Raw genomic sequence first — 16,166 nt, 5'->3', positions numbered from 1 at the left:
GGAATGGAATTGAATATCTGTGCCTGTAATCCAATGTAGTTTGTTGTAGTGGAAATAGCGATGGTGGGCGATGGTCCATAATACTAATAGTTCGATAGAACAGCTTGATAATGACGGCATGGCCTTTCATATTTCAGTTACCTATATTGAAAATGGGACACGGATACAACCCGATCAACCTCCTGAATTCGAAAGTAGGAAGTATGAGAGAACACTTCAATAGTCTATTTCTCAGTTTTATGAAAGATAAGAATGCTTTTTCTGACTCTCAACCTTTTATAAACAAATTATCAATAATATTTATTATTTAATTAATTAGTCTATCGATATAACTTAGATCCAGTAATGAAATATTAGAACTCTTTAATGTTCTATTCTCTTTTAATTTCATTTCAGTTAAAAAATGAGAATCGTTTGCTTGCAGAAGTCAGGATTACAGTACTGGACAATTTCCAAGGAGAAGAAAATGACATAATTCTTTTATCTTTAGTGAGAAATAATAAAGAAGGCAATATTGGCTTCCTACGAAATGAAAATCGAGTTTGCGTTGCGCTTTCAAGAGCAAAAGAGGGCCTGTATATAATTGGAAATATGCAGATGCTTGTTAAGGGAAGCAAAATATGGCCGAAAATAAACGAGACTTTGAAAGCTCAAAATGCTGTAGGTGCTCACCTAACTCTTCAGTGTCAGATTCATCCTTTTTTATTTACCAAAGTAGCTACTGCTGGGGATATTAATAATAATGCTCCTGAGGGCGGTTGTTTACAACAGTGTAATGCCGAATTAGCATGTAAGCATCGATGTATAATGGTCTGTCATCCTGAAAATAGAGAACATATTGGTTATAAATGTCGTGAAAAATGTGACAAAGTAATGTGTGAATTAAAACATAGGTGCCAGAAAATGTGCTACGAGCTATGCGGAAGGTGTATGGTTCGAATGTTGAAATCTCTTCCTTGTGGGCATGAGGAAGAATTGCCGTGCTATATTGATATAGAAACATACGAATGTCTCGAAGAGGTAGAAAAGGAAATTCCACATTGTAAACATAAAGTTACAATGCCGTGTAGCGCTGATCCTGCTGAATTTGCATGTACATATCCTTGTGAATTTCGCTTGTCCTGTGGACATAGTTGCAGGAAAAAATGTCATGTATTACATGATCCAGATCATTTGGAATATATCTGTAGAAAACCCTGTGCACGTAAGAATGAGGCATGTAACGAAGATCATAGGTGCCAAAAGTTCTGTTTTGAAATATGTGGTATTTGCTCAGTCCTTGTTCCGAAAAACAGATCTTGTGGACACAATTTTAAACTGGAATGCAGCAAAAATGTGGAAGATATATTATGTCCAAAGAAATGCAACAAAACTCTTCCGTGTGGACACCGTTGCCGCTTAACTTGCGGTAGTGAATGTGGAAAATGCTGTGAATATGTTGAGAAAACTATTGAAAGTTGTGGCCACCGTGTTCGAATACCATGTTCAACGGAACCTGGTCGAGAACACTGTGATAAGCCATGTGAAAGGCTACTACGATGTGGCCACAAGTGCAGATCCAGATGCAAGAATCCTTGTTCTGAAGAGTGTAAGGAATTGGTTACAAGTCCTGTGCCTTCTGCGTGTGGACACCAGGTTAAAATCTTCTGTTTTCTGGCACAAAATGAAGGTAATTATTAGCAAACAAGCTCTTTTTTCTTTTTAGTGAATAAATAAATTGTATTTCAAAATTTAATGTGGCATAAAAATCTCTATTAAGGTGTGCTCATCTGTCCTGCTCCATTTTTTACTACAGCTTTAAAGAAATACTACGCAATCCAGAGAATAATACTAACATTACTCTCCTACGTAGTTATTTAGTATTTAGAATATTTTTCTTAGTAAAATGGTTTGTATTGTTGGTACAGTCTCCGTACAAAAGAATACTTTTTCAAGTCAGTTATGACATCAAGGACTTAGATAACGAACTGCGCAAGAATGGAGACCATCTCACAAAACACTGTCTACTGCTGGCTAGAATTTTGTATACAAAAAATTACTCAGAGAAATTCTAATATTTATGTAATACCTGCAATAGTTAGAAAACAAGTGGAAAAGTGAAAGAGGAGACAGAATAGATGAGCACTTTTTAAATTCGATAAAAAAAATTTAATTAAAGAAAATGGGTAGTAAATGTTTAATTTCAACATCAAAAGCAAACGTATCTATAAATAAAGGTAAAGTAAAGTAAATATTTAAAAGTAAAAATTTGATGTAGTTTTTTTTTTTTTTTTTTTTTTTTTATCAGAATGTGAGAACAAGAAAAGTCCAGTAGAGAAATAACAAAAACATCAAAAGTTTGAATCAGGGAAACTGTAATTGATTTCATTGTTTGTACCACAGAAACACATACACACACAAAAAAAAGGAAGAAAAAGAAAGGAAAGAAAAAGAAAAACTGCTTATACACAATAGGAACGTATAAAGATAAAATAGAATATAAACGTCCTGCATATATATATATATATATATATATATATATATATATATATATATATATATATATATATATATACACAATATGAACTAATATGTTTACGCTAGCATACGGTTCCCATGAGATAACCGGTCAATTCCCCTAGTACCGGTACCTTAATGGATAATTTGGGAAAACCAGATGGTGTTGAGAGCTCGCGGATTCGCGGTTTGCTGATCATATATCTTTCAACTATAAATCATCGGCTGTCATCTATGAAGTTGGTGCCAAGGAATTCAGTATTTAGCATGCATAAGAACTACACAACGAACGTCGGAAATCCATATCATTGCAAAAATGTAAGTAATATAATAAAGATTTTAAAAAAAATCATACAAACGTACAAATATGCAGTACACGAAATTAATTTCTTAATCACAAACACCTTGCTCGTGGGTTTTCTCGGGGTTCTCCCGTTTCCTCCCACTTTCTTCATTCCACCATTTCACTCATCTCTCATCATCACCGTCTCCTTTAGCCTAACCGGTATAATCGTGGGACGTAAAAATTAAAGATTTCATTTCATTTTTATTTTATTTCTTAATCAGCGTTTGCATTATCTACCTAGGTAGCAAAGGTGGGTTGACAAATTATACACAAACTGATGAACTTTATCTAATAAAAAGGAAATTCGCCAAAGCAAACGGTTATTAGTACTAATCTGTTGTCGTTTAGGCAATATGTCGTTACCTTCATCAGTTTTATTATTTGATGTGTCAGATATTGTGTCGGATGGAGGCATGGGCTTCTCTCGCATATAAAAATTGAGGAGGACGACTAGAACAAAGGATGCCTTTAAACACCAACTAAATTTATATTAAAATCGTGATGTAAATCAGAAGATCTTGAATTGAAAGTTAGCAGAATCTAGTTCTTACCTCTAGTACAATTAATCATAATGTTTGTCAATCACTGGTATGTCACTTGTGCTACATACGTATTTATAAGTTTCCACATACTATGATTATATACCATTAATTTTTATATTTCTCTCCTATCTTTGTTTACATTCTATCATATATCTACCAGGTCATTCAAGAGTACGATTGCTTCTCCAACAATGCCCAAACATCTTTTTAATCATTTTACATTCTATTCTTTTACTCTTATTATTCCTAATGCACCCTCATTCATTTATCATTTTAATCTGCGAAATTTTCTTTATTTCCTCAAGATACAAATTTCCGAGAATTGGAGTACAACACTTTTTGTTACGTTCACGTTTCTGCTCCAAACAATGCAACGCTACGCATTTGAGTCCTATTTGTGAATCTTCATGCAGTTAATTCAAGTAGTGTGTTTCTAATCATTATCGTCACAATCGTTTTTATATGTCCCACCTTTGTTAATGATACTACGTAGGTATTAAAAACTAGGCACCTATTCTACTTTCTTTGCTCAGATTTCTAAAATTGTCACAGCCTCAATCATCCCAGCCACCGTTGATTTCATATCTTTTTTATATTTATTTCCATCTCAAATTTTCACAGTTCTTTTGTGACATCATGTTAATTTTCGACTCTGATTCCACAACACCCATATCATCTGAAAAACAAATATGCTATTTCTTTTAGTTCTTATCAGATTAATCACTTCCCCAATCAAAATCATCTTCACTACTCTTATAAATAGTAAATAATGTCACTGAAAGGCAAAAGGCTTGTGGAACATCTTTTCCAACTTCAATATCTTATATCATTTATTGTATTCCGACATGTAATGGTTCGTAAGTTTCTTCTGACTGAAAATATTTGAGAACAAGATCCTAAGATGAAGATTTGGACCCAAAAGAAACGGGAATGGCTGAAATTTCATAGCGAAGAACTACATAATTTATACGGTTTACCAAACATTATTAGGGTCATCAAGTCTAGGAGGCTCAGATGGGCAGGTTATGTATCCAGGATGGAAGAAAGTAGGAACGCTTTCAAAGTCTTAACTGGAAGATCAATTGGAAAACGACCATTAGGAAAACCTAGGCGCAGATGGGAGGACAATATTAAGATGAATCTCGCAGAGATTGGAATACAAAGTAGAAACTGGATCCAGTTGGCTAAGGATAGAAGTCAGTGGAGAGCTTTTGTGAACGCGGCATTGAACCTCCGGGTTCCATAGGCCATAGAGTTAGTTAGTTAAGTTTCTTCTGGATCTGATTTTTCATTTCATCCCAAGTATCTTCCAGATTACCTAGTTCAAGCTGTTAAAAGTCTTTTTTGAATCAACAAATATATACACTCCCTTCTCTTTGCCAGAAAAGCGTTCCAGCAGCATATCACACGTCCCCACACCGTGAAGTGAGGGTGCGTCACAAGCGTGTTCTACCCGGTACACGCCTTCTGATCAAGCATGCTAGGTCTCAGGATACAAATCTTATCGAGCACGTGTGGGACATGGTAGGCTCCAACAATTACCATCTTCCAGACAGACATAGCCTACAGCATCTGACGGGTTGAACATTATAACAATTGTGTGGCTGTTTGATGTAGTTAACACTTTCTATTAAGACAAGTGTTGTATGTTTTGCAACATGTTTGAGATGTGTCATGTTGAGGGAAGTACCATCTACCATCGCCTTCTTGTGTACAAAATTTGAGCCAGATCATTGAGTTCCTACTGTGTTCTTAACCCTGCACCACTCGCGCGGTGTTAGGTATCAACAACCCTCGCGTGGGGTCACAGTGTCCCCACTTTATATTAAACGTATTTTTTGTGTACGAAAAATCTTGCAGTAAACAACTAACTAATTGTTGGCCTTGAAGTAGACAATACAACAGACAGCTAGTAGGGTGGCCGGGTCAGAATTGCCAACTGTCTAGGAGAGCCAAACAAAAAATATCCTCTGGGGTCATATTTACCCCCCGCGAGGGTCGCAGGGTTAAATGTGTTTGTGTCAGTGTAGTTATTTAGTCCTCATATATTTTACGATTTTTTAGCTAATAAATCGTACCTCCCTGTGAGTATTCTGACGATTCTTTCATCATCTCATTACAAATTCCGAATATTCCTTTTTTCCTTTTCTCCTATATTCTTAAAAATACGCAATAGGCATATTATCTACTTTTTCGTTATTCACTTACCTATATGTTCTTCAACTTATCTTGGTGCGAGCAGTTCCTGGTTCGATTCCCATTGGGGGACACGGGATTCCCATATGAGGGGGAATTTGGAAAGGTTCAACAGCTTTTTGAGTCCAGCCATTTTGAGTGAAGTGGGTGCTCCTCGTTCACACTAGGCAAATCTCGGGACCATTTCTAACCTAATGGTCCCAGGCCACTTTCTTCCTCCCCAGTTCTCCGGATAGTGTGATCGCTGAGGAACGTCATCCTTCATACGTGACGGGCTATGACCATAGATGGCGGAAGCCCAGAAATGTAATTCCTAGTCTTAATTCTTGAACTTGTTTCACTGCGAATTTTTTTTTCAATTTTCATTTATTTCGTTTCCATTTTTAATACCCAAAATTCACAGGTTATTCTTTCTGCTACACAACTCTTCAATGTATCTTTTCCATCTGCCCCAAGTTGTATTTCACTCATTAAAGACACATTTCTGCCCCTTAGTTTCTACATTGTAGTAGTTTTCCCTTGTTGCCTTTCTATTTTCATTAAATTTACCTCTGTTAATATTGTTCAAATATCTCTTTTTTTTTGTCATCTGTAAGTAATGTTGCAGCTTAATTCTGTGTTGACGAATACAGTAACTTTAAAAAAAATGAAATCTTTGTTTTACGTCCAACGGTTATGCCGGTTAGGCTAAAGGAGACGGTGATGATGAGTAATGAATGAAATGGTGGAATGAAGAAAGTGGGAGGAAACGGGAGAGCCCTGAGAAAACCCATGCACACGGTGTTTGTCCACCACAAAGTTCACTTGGCGGGGGCTGGGATCGAACCCAGGACCCCAAGCACCAGAGATGAACGCTCTACCACTGAGCCACCGCGGCCCGACATACAGTAACTTTACTGTGCTCAACGTGGTTTCTATTCGTTTCTTGGGCAGTATCACGTTTCATAAACTAACACTGACTTGACTCAACCTTAATTACACATCACTAAGCAAATAAGTCCAACTTGAATAGTTTCCGTTTTTACAGCTATCTTTATCATCATAACCTCGTAGGACTACATATAGTAAATGTATCCCCTAAGATGCCATCATTTACCTACATTAATCTCTAGCCCGCTTACTAAGTCAAGTCCCTACTGCTACACAATTAATGCAATTAACAATTCTTCAATTGGGCTCTAAACTTCAATCACTATGGCATCCACTTCAATAAGTATCCGATCTTCAATTCGGTACATTATGTTACAAACAAACACTACATTCTTCTTCTTTCTGATTTAAGCATGTTCAAAAATCTGTCGCGCTTTACGCCACATATCCTTCTAAATCCCTACACCATCTTTACGTCTTTATCGATTTCCCTTCTTAATTCACGGTTCAGCTTTTTATATAATATTATCTTACATTCATCAGTGCAACTTTGTTTCCACATTTTTCTGTAGCTAGTTCTACAAAGTTTATTCTGTAACTCATGCTTCTTAGTTGTACTTGCTCCCGTAACTATTTGGTTCCTGTGCTTATTTCTTCAACTCATATATTTTCCTTCGAAATTTCAAACAAATATGTTTTTATTTCCTCATCTTTAAACTTTCTAGTGTCTAACTTGTCTTCTACTTTCCTTCCTGGCTAAATTTTTCAGTGGAATTCCACTTCAATCAGCACAAGATTGTCATCCGACAACTTCTGTCATTTTTTCTTTCTTTTAACATCGGCGTTTTCATTTTCTATCATACGAGTAGTTCGCTTGCTGTAAAGGACCCTGCACAATCCTTATGGAAATCGGGTTTCGGTGAAATTGCTTGAAACCGTGATATGTTGTGGATATTGTGATCCTAAGAAAAAAGTCTCAATGGTCGTAACCATCAATCACTGACCATTTGACCATTACAATGCAGCTTGTTTGAAAACAGCCGAAAATAATGATATTCAGGATTTCGGTGGAAAAGACCGAATTTCTCGGACACAAATCGAATACTGGTTAGGATCATACTTTAAGTAGTAAGTCCTGTCTCATAGGCTTGGTCTGGAAAGTAGACATAAAAATAAGTAGTAAGTCCTGTCTCATAGGCTTGGTCTGGAAAGTAGACGTTAAAATAAGTAGTAAGTCCTGTTTCATAGACTTGGTCTGGAAAGTAGACGTTAAAATAAGTAGTAAGTCCTGTTTCATAGGCTTGGTCTTGGAAAGTAGACGTTAAAATAAGTAGTAACTTATGTCTTATAGGCTTGGTCTGGAAAGTAGACGTTGAAATAAGCAGTAAATCCTGTCTCGTATGCTTGGTCTGGAAAGTAGACGTTAAAATAAGTAGTAAGTCCTGTTTCATAGGCTTGGTCTTGGAAAGTAGACGTTAAAATAAGTAGTAAGTCCTGTCTCATAGGCGTGGTCTTGGAAAGTAGACGTTAAAATGAGTAGTAAGTCCTGTCTCATAGGCTTGGTAGGGAAAATAGATGTTAAACTCCAAACTTTATAACCATAATGTTTTTGTATATTACTCAACAAATAACATAGTCTTGATATTTTCCTCGTAAAATTTGTTTTCTAGAAATAGCACTAATCTGGAACATGGTTATTTAGACATTACATTAGTTCGTTGCCAACGTTTTCAGGTTTTATAGTTTGCCCCTGGTCATTTTTGTACATTTCACAGCTTATATTTTGTAAGGATAGTTGTTGGACATATTTTAACTACTAAAGAAAAAAGTAAAAAAGACAGAAGAGCCGCAACTGAGAAGCTTTCATGCACTACAGCTAGCCTTATCTTGATGTAGGAATTTCCTTTCTTAATATCATCCAACAACTGCAGCGTCTTTCGTCCCCTCTTTCTTTTCCTTTCTGCCGTACTTTCTACGACGTTTCTCAGAGTTTCTTCTCAGCTAATGCCTCCAACCAGTTTCCTCTTCCTTTTTCTAACTACAACTAAAACTGTTCTTTTTCCCAAAAATATTTCTAATACTTCATTCGTTTTATGCTCGACCTATTTAATTCCCTAGCTAATCCTCTCCATTCTCCTCCACACTCATCATTTCGAAAGGTCCCAGTCTTTTTGGCGTTCTTAAATTCCGAAATTGTAAAGCGCAATAAGAAAGTATTATTATTTTCCCTTCATTATCATTTGTACTTAAGCATCGCAAAGGAAACATTTTTTTCTAATATTTACTGGGCAGTCCTTTCCTTGAAACAACGTGAGCAAGTCTTACGTCACATCTTGCACGTGTCAACATAATGTTTACAGGTTTCACCCTTTTTTCCTCTTCCGCCTGTTGCACAAAGGTACAAGACATATTATTATTATTATTATTATTATTATTATTATTATTATTATTATCATTATTATTATTTTCACTCACGAAAAATATGATTACATTGTACGTAAGACCAAGCGTATTAGACAGGCAAACGCTACAAAGATCCAAACGAAAGAGTAACAGCAAGCATCGTGATTTAAGCTATGTTACCAAATCTCTCATGGGTGTTAGTCAAAGTTGCAGGGTCTATATTGAATAACTATAAAATTTTAGTTTATTCGTTCTTCATTCGTATGTAGAAATAGATATTCATAATTCTTTTTTAAATGATTTGTCTTCGTATCAATTAGGAAGACATGTGACTTTGTGACTACGTTGTAGAGTCGTTCCTATTCCTTTCTTTCATTCTACCTCAGTTGTTTTGGTTTTATTAGTTGTGTAACTTGTTACAATGGAAAATTAAATGTAGATTTTAAAACTTCCGTACTTTATCGCGTGTTAGAAATATTGTATTAAATAAATTGATAATGATTTTATTTTTTCAGATTTGAATCCAAAGTCGGAAGTTTTATTGGCCAAGTGTAGAGAACCGTGTTCAGTTATTCTTCAGTGTGGACATCGGTGCCAAGGAACATGCGGCGAATGTTTACAAGGACGGATTCATCAACCGTGTAAAGAAGCATGTAATAGACCTTTGGTGTGTGGTCACAGGTTAGTTGTATTTTTTTTTTTAAATCAAAATATAGTTAACTCCATCCAAATAAAATTGTTATGATAAGTAAAGCCCAGAATTAATGGCGAAATAAAAGTCCGAAAGTGTCTGGCAAAATTGCAAAATAAACACCTAAAAATGGCAGGTAAAATGGCAAAATAAAATAAACAAGCAATCACGAACTTTGGGGAAAAAATAGATACTAAAATATGTAAAAGCTATAATAGGCTATAATTCGTTGACTAATCGAATAAAATGTTTCATTTTGCACTTTGTACTTACCACTTAAAATTCTGGAAACTTGCGCAACCCGTGAAGGGACATCTAAAAATTCATTCGCCATTCTTCAGTAGTAACAATGAAACAATAACTTAAAAACACTCACATTTTATTCACACACGGTTACATTAGCAACAACATTCAAAGCATAAGAAATACTAAAGTGAAGTCATTTTACACTACACTAGCAGTTTATATTCACTTACGAAAGGTTTTTCATATTTTTGTTCTCTGAAATTATTAATATCTTTTTAAGATTTTCAAATGAAAGACTTTGTCTCCTGTCAGAAAGAATTCGCTTTAGATGTGAAAACGATCTTTTCATATCTACAGATGTCACTGGAGCATACTTGAAACATGTAATTTGAGAAGAATCCATGTCACTGTCAACAGTTGTATCAGCATCACCTTCCATAACACTAGCGATGTCCTTAAATTTTCCCAAATCTGGATTTGCACTTACATGATCACGCTTACGCCGAATGTGCTCGCCCTTGTCACCAGGTACAACACTCAGATCGTTGAGAGTATCATTGAAGATTTTCAGAGAACTAGCGAGTTTTTTTTTTTTTTTTTTTTTTTTTTTTTTTTTTTTAATAAAGCTTTGCAATAGCATCTGGTAACTTTGCAAAATGTGTTGCAATGAAGACTAAATCCTTTTCCAAGGAATTCTTTTAAAGCAAACTTTGAGCGACCTTAATTGAAGACATCATCCTCATCAAAAGTATCAATGATTCTTTTGATGGGTTCAGAATTGTTAGCATAATAGAGAACAGCTGTAATCCATGTACCCCATCTCGTTAAAACAGAGTGTGGTGGAAGCGGAAGCTCAGGGGCTAATTCGCGAAACACACTTGTTCGCGAGGGAGCTTTCAGAAATACCTTTTTCACATTTGACACAAGAAGGTCAACGTCAGGAAAATGAGAACGAACTTCCTCTGCAATTCTATGTAGCGCGTGTGCCAGACAGGTGACATGCAGCATACGTGGGAATAGATCCTTAAGGGCTTTTGCTGCACTTTTCATGTATGCAGCTCCGTCTGTGACAAAAAGAAGGACCTTATCGTATTTTACATATTCTGGCCACAAAATACTCAGTGATTTTGCAAAAACCTGTGCAATTGCCGTGCCATTTACTTTTTCCAGAACTTCTGATGCAATCAAAAATGTTTGTGTGCCTTCTTCCCCTCCCAAAGTTCCAAATACAACGTTCTCCTGATTTTCTCGTAAACTACGCATGAGCTTTTTACCTTCACTCATATTTTGTTCAGCTTCGTAAGATCTATCGATTGATATATGTTTCATTTTTGCATTTTTGCCCGCTAAATACTGACAATATTGCAAAATTGACACCTATTTTATTTATATACTAGCTGAAATACCTGTTTATTTGCACGGAGAAAATAGGTTATGAAAACTATTTGAACCCCTTTGTCCCTGTGGATACGCATTTCAATGAAATTCTGGTGATAAGAGCACATAAGATACTATACTTTTGGGATAGACTTTGTATCCTTCTATTCCCTTAGAATGCGCCCTTTAATGTCCTTTATGTGACACCATAAATACCCAGCTTCAAATAGTTAATGTTTCAAGTTTCATTTAAAACGGTGGTTTAGCCATTTTTCTATGATGCAGTCACAATCAACAGGCAACATCAATATCAATGTGGCGAAAGTAAATATAGAAATTGCCCCATCTCCCCTTAAAAGCGGAATTTTCACAAATTCCAGAGCACTTGTCCTCTTAGCATTCTAATCAACTAAACTGGAGCTTAAATGTTACCGGAACTATCACCAACCATCTTAGCGACCCCGAGAATTATGAATTCGATATAAATTTATGACATTTTGGACATCTTTTTAACCTCTTCTGCTTCGTGATAGTGAACGGCAACGGGTGTGTCACTATTCATCTTAGCGATCCCAAAAACTGTGTTTTCAACAATAATACAAGTCATGGTCGATTATTTCTACATATCACTCATTCCCATTCCTATCCCTAGGGTGTTTTAGGCCCCACAGTATTTTTTTTTTTTTTTAATTTTAAGTCGAAATTTGTGTACCAGATTTGGTTGAAATTACTCCAAGCGTTACAGAGATATGCTGGAACACATACATTCATTGTTATATATGTAGAAAACAGCTACTGTGCATTGCTAAAGAAAGAAAAGAGTAATTATAATTTATTCCCGTATTATTGTAAAATTTGAAGATGATAAAATGAAATTTGGCACGTATTTAACATTTCTGTAACACAATGTGATATTGTATATTTATTACAACAGGAAATTATACTTCATTTTTTCTTATCGGCTAGGTCATAAATTCGTTAAATCTAAAAACAAACGTACGCTAATACTTAGTGCCTTAGATGAAACTTTGTCAGGCGTTAAGTTTGAATTCTAATAACAAAAGTTGTGTTAGGTTACATGATATGGTTTGTTTTAGTTATTCTGGTACTGGAGATTTTGTAAGACCGTGAAAGACGAGTTCTGTAGATTGGCTCTTTACATCGAGAAAGAGAGAGATGTTGATAATGATGAATGAGTGTAAACAATACAGGTTCCTCGGTGTAAGTGAATGGGTCTCGAAGTCATAATTTTGTTGTAAGTACATCTCTGGTGCAAAATGTAATTTATTTTGTCAACCGTCCTACACTGATTCCATCACAGACTATTTTGTTCATGTTCCTAAGCTGAGCTTTGAAAAACTACCTAAGATTTATTCGAAACTTTATTAAGAAAGATTATGATTGAACTTAGTATGTATTAACTTGTTAATTTGTTTGAACTTCATTTTAGGGTATTAAAACGCAAAGTGGGTATCTTTTGGGATTTTTGGTTGGATATTATTCGATTGTTAAGTTTTCTTCATTTGAACTTTTCTGAAATTTAACTCCCAGAGCGAGAATTATGAGTAAAATAATATAATAGAAAAATATATGAAAGAACTAACTCAATGAACCATATGCAGTTTTGATCTTCTTCACACTATCATCAAACAGCAGTAGAAACTAAAAGAAGATGGGAGACGATTACATGTTTCTTGTCAAAAATCTGTTGTGTTATTTTAAAAACTTTTATTTATTTATTTTTTGTGAAATTATTTATTTATGTATTTATTGATTTGCTGTCCCATCGGGAATCGAACAAAAGACACGTGCGCTATTAGAAAAATTAACAGAGCTTAAAAAAGATAATGAAAGTATTATATATAACGCATTACCAGAAGATAGCGAAAATATAATCATACCAATGAAAAAGGAATGGTGTGAATACTTTCGCTAAATGCTTCATGAGAGACAGAGAGAGAGAGGAGGAAGTAGGAAGATAAAAGAAAGAAAACTAGAAATAGACTTACAGAGAAGTTCATTGAGGTAAAGAATGGAGAAGAATGTGTATTGACATACTTGTACATTAACATATTATTTAATTCAATCTTACTAACAACGGAGGAATGATTGGACAAATGAAGCACGTATATTCGTAAAAAATAGTCCTTCATTTGATTTTATTTTTTATTTTTTCTATCTAAGAATGACCTTGAATTGCTATGCAACCACTGTATGTTACATTCGCATTATGGTCAATGAATTAATTTAAAACTTCTATTTTGCTTAACTTAGGAACTAGAAATCTGCCCAACATCCTACACTCATTGTCAAAATTCTAAACACAATATTGATTTTTCAGACTTTTCCAAATAAAAGACGCTGTGTCCGTACAAAATAATGTTTATTGGACTCGTTTTTGAGAAAAAAAAAATAATAAAAAAGTTCACTTAAGAATTCGAAAATTCATAGTCTGATTGACATCGAGACAAATTTCTGCTGCATGGCAATAAACAGATAACTAATCAACAGACAACTAGCGTCACGCTTTGTTTGATAATGCATCGTTTGAGCGACACCTAGTGATGTGTGTATGAATCCTTGTCAGCAGTTGTCTCTTTACTTAAACAAACAGTTGTGTGTGCACTATGCAATTGTCGTAATTCTGGACAAAATTGGATGCAATTCTGTGATGTGCAATCTTACTGTTTTCATTCGTGTGAATCCTAAAATAACAAGCAAACAGAATATATGTTAACCGCTCTGGAAGAAACAACAGAACTATGGAAGAACCATATCCAATCGGTATCAAATAGGACGGTGACTCAGTGTCTTTAGATTTATGGTCTTTGGGGGTAGGATTGTGGAAAAGAAATCATTCCTTCATAAATAAATAAATAAATAAAAAGAAAAAAAAATAAAATAAAATAAAGACTGCAACGATGAACAGTGGAAGAGGGCATGTTTGACCGACGAATCTAAATTCCAGTTTTTCACATTCGAATGCCAGAAGTTTGTGCGTCATCCCGAAGAGCGCTTTATCCCGGCTGTGTAATACCTACAGCAAGGCATGGGGAAGCTTCACTATTTGGGGATGCTGTACATGCTTTACGGACTACCAAGTTTATAATTTAGTTCGAATTAATGGAATAATGGACAGAAATGTCTTTCACAATGATAAAGTGAGGATGGAATTCAATCAGGAAGGGTTTGGGGCAGTACCTTCGGACTACAACAGAATTACTGTCCCAAACATTCTTCCAAGCTATGCAGTAATTATCTACAGTGCAAAGAAGATGCTTATATCATCAAAAATGGACTGGTCGCCACAGTTACCGGATTTGTAATCGATCGAATTCTTATATAAGATGAACTTCACACGACCGTCCGTAAATAAATGCCAACGAATATTGAAGGTCTTTGGAAGGCTCCTCAGAGCTACCGGAGTCGCATAACTTCGCAAAAGTGGGATAAATTCATGTAACAAATTCCTATAATTTGTGAAGGTCGTATCAAGGCTAAGAATTGGCGTTTCATTGAACGCAAACATACTCAATAAATTTGTCTCAGTGGGAATAGGACCTTATGTTTCAATTTCTTTATATGAACAATGATGTTTATTTTAGAGAACATGTCCAAAAAACAGTTTTGTATGGATACTTTTTTTTTCTTGTGGAAAATGCTGAAAAATCAATAATGTGCTCAGACTTTTGACAATGACTGTATTTGACATGCTTATATAGCAGCTTAAGGTCTACCATCATTCCACATTTCATCCCAATCAGATGAGTTGGGTATATTTTAGAGCTTGTTTTCGAAAATGTAATGTGAAATTTGACCGCTCATAACTCGAGAAACAAGAACCTGTACAACATAAAATTTCTCACCGTAAAATAGTTTCTAAGGGTCTAACATCATGCCAAAGTTGGTATAGAATATGTGGGGATTTGTTTTTGAAAGAATGATATCAAAATTAATTACAGCTGAGAAATGTTTCTCCCGTGATGCAATCACAAACAACAGTCAACATCGCTTTCAGTTTGGCGCAAAAATATAGAATATGCCCTCTTCCTCCACTTTTAAAACGAGAATTTTCATAAACGTAAGGACTCGTGTCCGCGTCTTTAGTGAAGAGTGTACATACACAATTTCATCATCCTTACCTGAAGGACACGTGAAATGCGCTTATTTGCGCATAAATTTTGAACCCTCCTTATGTCCGCATGAGGATACACATTTAACCAAAGCAATATGATAAAAGAACAGTTCGAGGGGTAATAATTTTATCCGAAGTGCAATTCAAACATTTCAGTTTCCATGCGAGAGCTCATGTGGTTTGGATCCCACGTAAAGCCTTAGATCCACGTCTCATATAGCCTCAATACTGAAAGGTACGATAAACCCAAATCCAGCCAACAAATCAAACTGCTTAGTCGGTTTCGTATGATGCGTTCTTATACAAGATCACTTCTGTTTTATAGAATTTACTGTATTGGACGAAAATATCAATCGATATATCGAAATATCGCACAGCCCTGGTTTCAGGCGGAACTTGTAGTAAAAGGTAAAGTGAATTTTGTTACTATACACCTGTTCTTCGAGTTAATTAGCGCTTGGTTTATTTATTTCACATAATAGTTTGGTAATAATAATGAGGGAATAGCATCAGATCACATTTTTTTTTTAACAACCCTAGAAGCTTTTCGTAAATCTCTCTCATAATGTGGTAGAAAGTGAGAACATACTTGAGCGTTAATTACTTTAAAAATGTCCTTTCGCTTGTAGTGAGAAACTCATATTCGTCGAAATTCTGTATATTTTGGAAATCGGTGGCATATTTTGTCATTTTTCTTATGTGTTCTATTATTGCAATGAGCTATAGCACAATGAAGATAGCTTTTAACCATGCTTTAGACAACATACCAACTATTGTAATTACTTAAGCAGTATTCCACTTGTTCTCTTGAGCGATACCTCCACATAATGTGATGCTGGGGAAAAAAGAGCAAAATGGCCCATG

At 35.3% G+C, this 16,166-nt stretch overlaps 1 protein-coding gene across 1 annotated transcript in view; it reads left to right on the top strand.

Annotated features, from left to right (window-relative positions):
* LOC145690449 (NFX1-type zinc finger-containing protein 1-like) overlaps nucleotides 1-16,166 on the top strand; it is a gene marked incomplete in the record, with an annotated part of 145,273 nt that overhangs the window by 66,450 nt on the left and 62,657 nt on the right. Inside the window, 2 exon segments of the mRNA XM_081765349.1 lie at nucleotides 397-1,669; nucleotides 9,369-9,534. Coding sequence (XP_081621475.1) covers nucleotides 397-1,669; nucleotides 9,369-9,534 — 1,439 coding nt within the window.

Source organism: Thermobia domestica, chromosome 1 (genome assembly GCF_964235325.1).
Source record: "Thermobia domestica chromosome 1, izTheDome1.hap1.1, whole genome shotgun sequence".
In the NCBI taxonomy this organism is placed as follows: Eukaryota; Metazoa; Arthropoda; class Insecta; order Zygentoma; family Lepismatidae; genus Thermobia; species Thermobia domestica.
The sequence above is the reverse complement of the archived record's forward strand: the minus strand, read 5'-3'. Positions and strand labels throughout refer to the sequence as shown.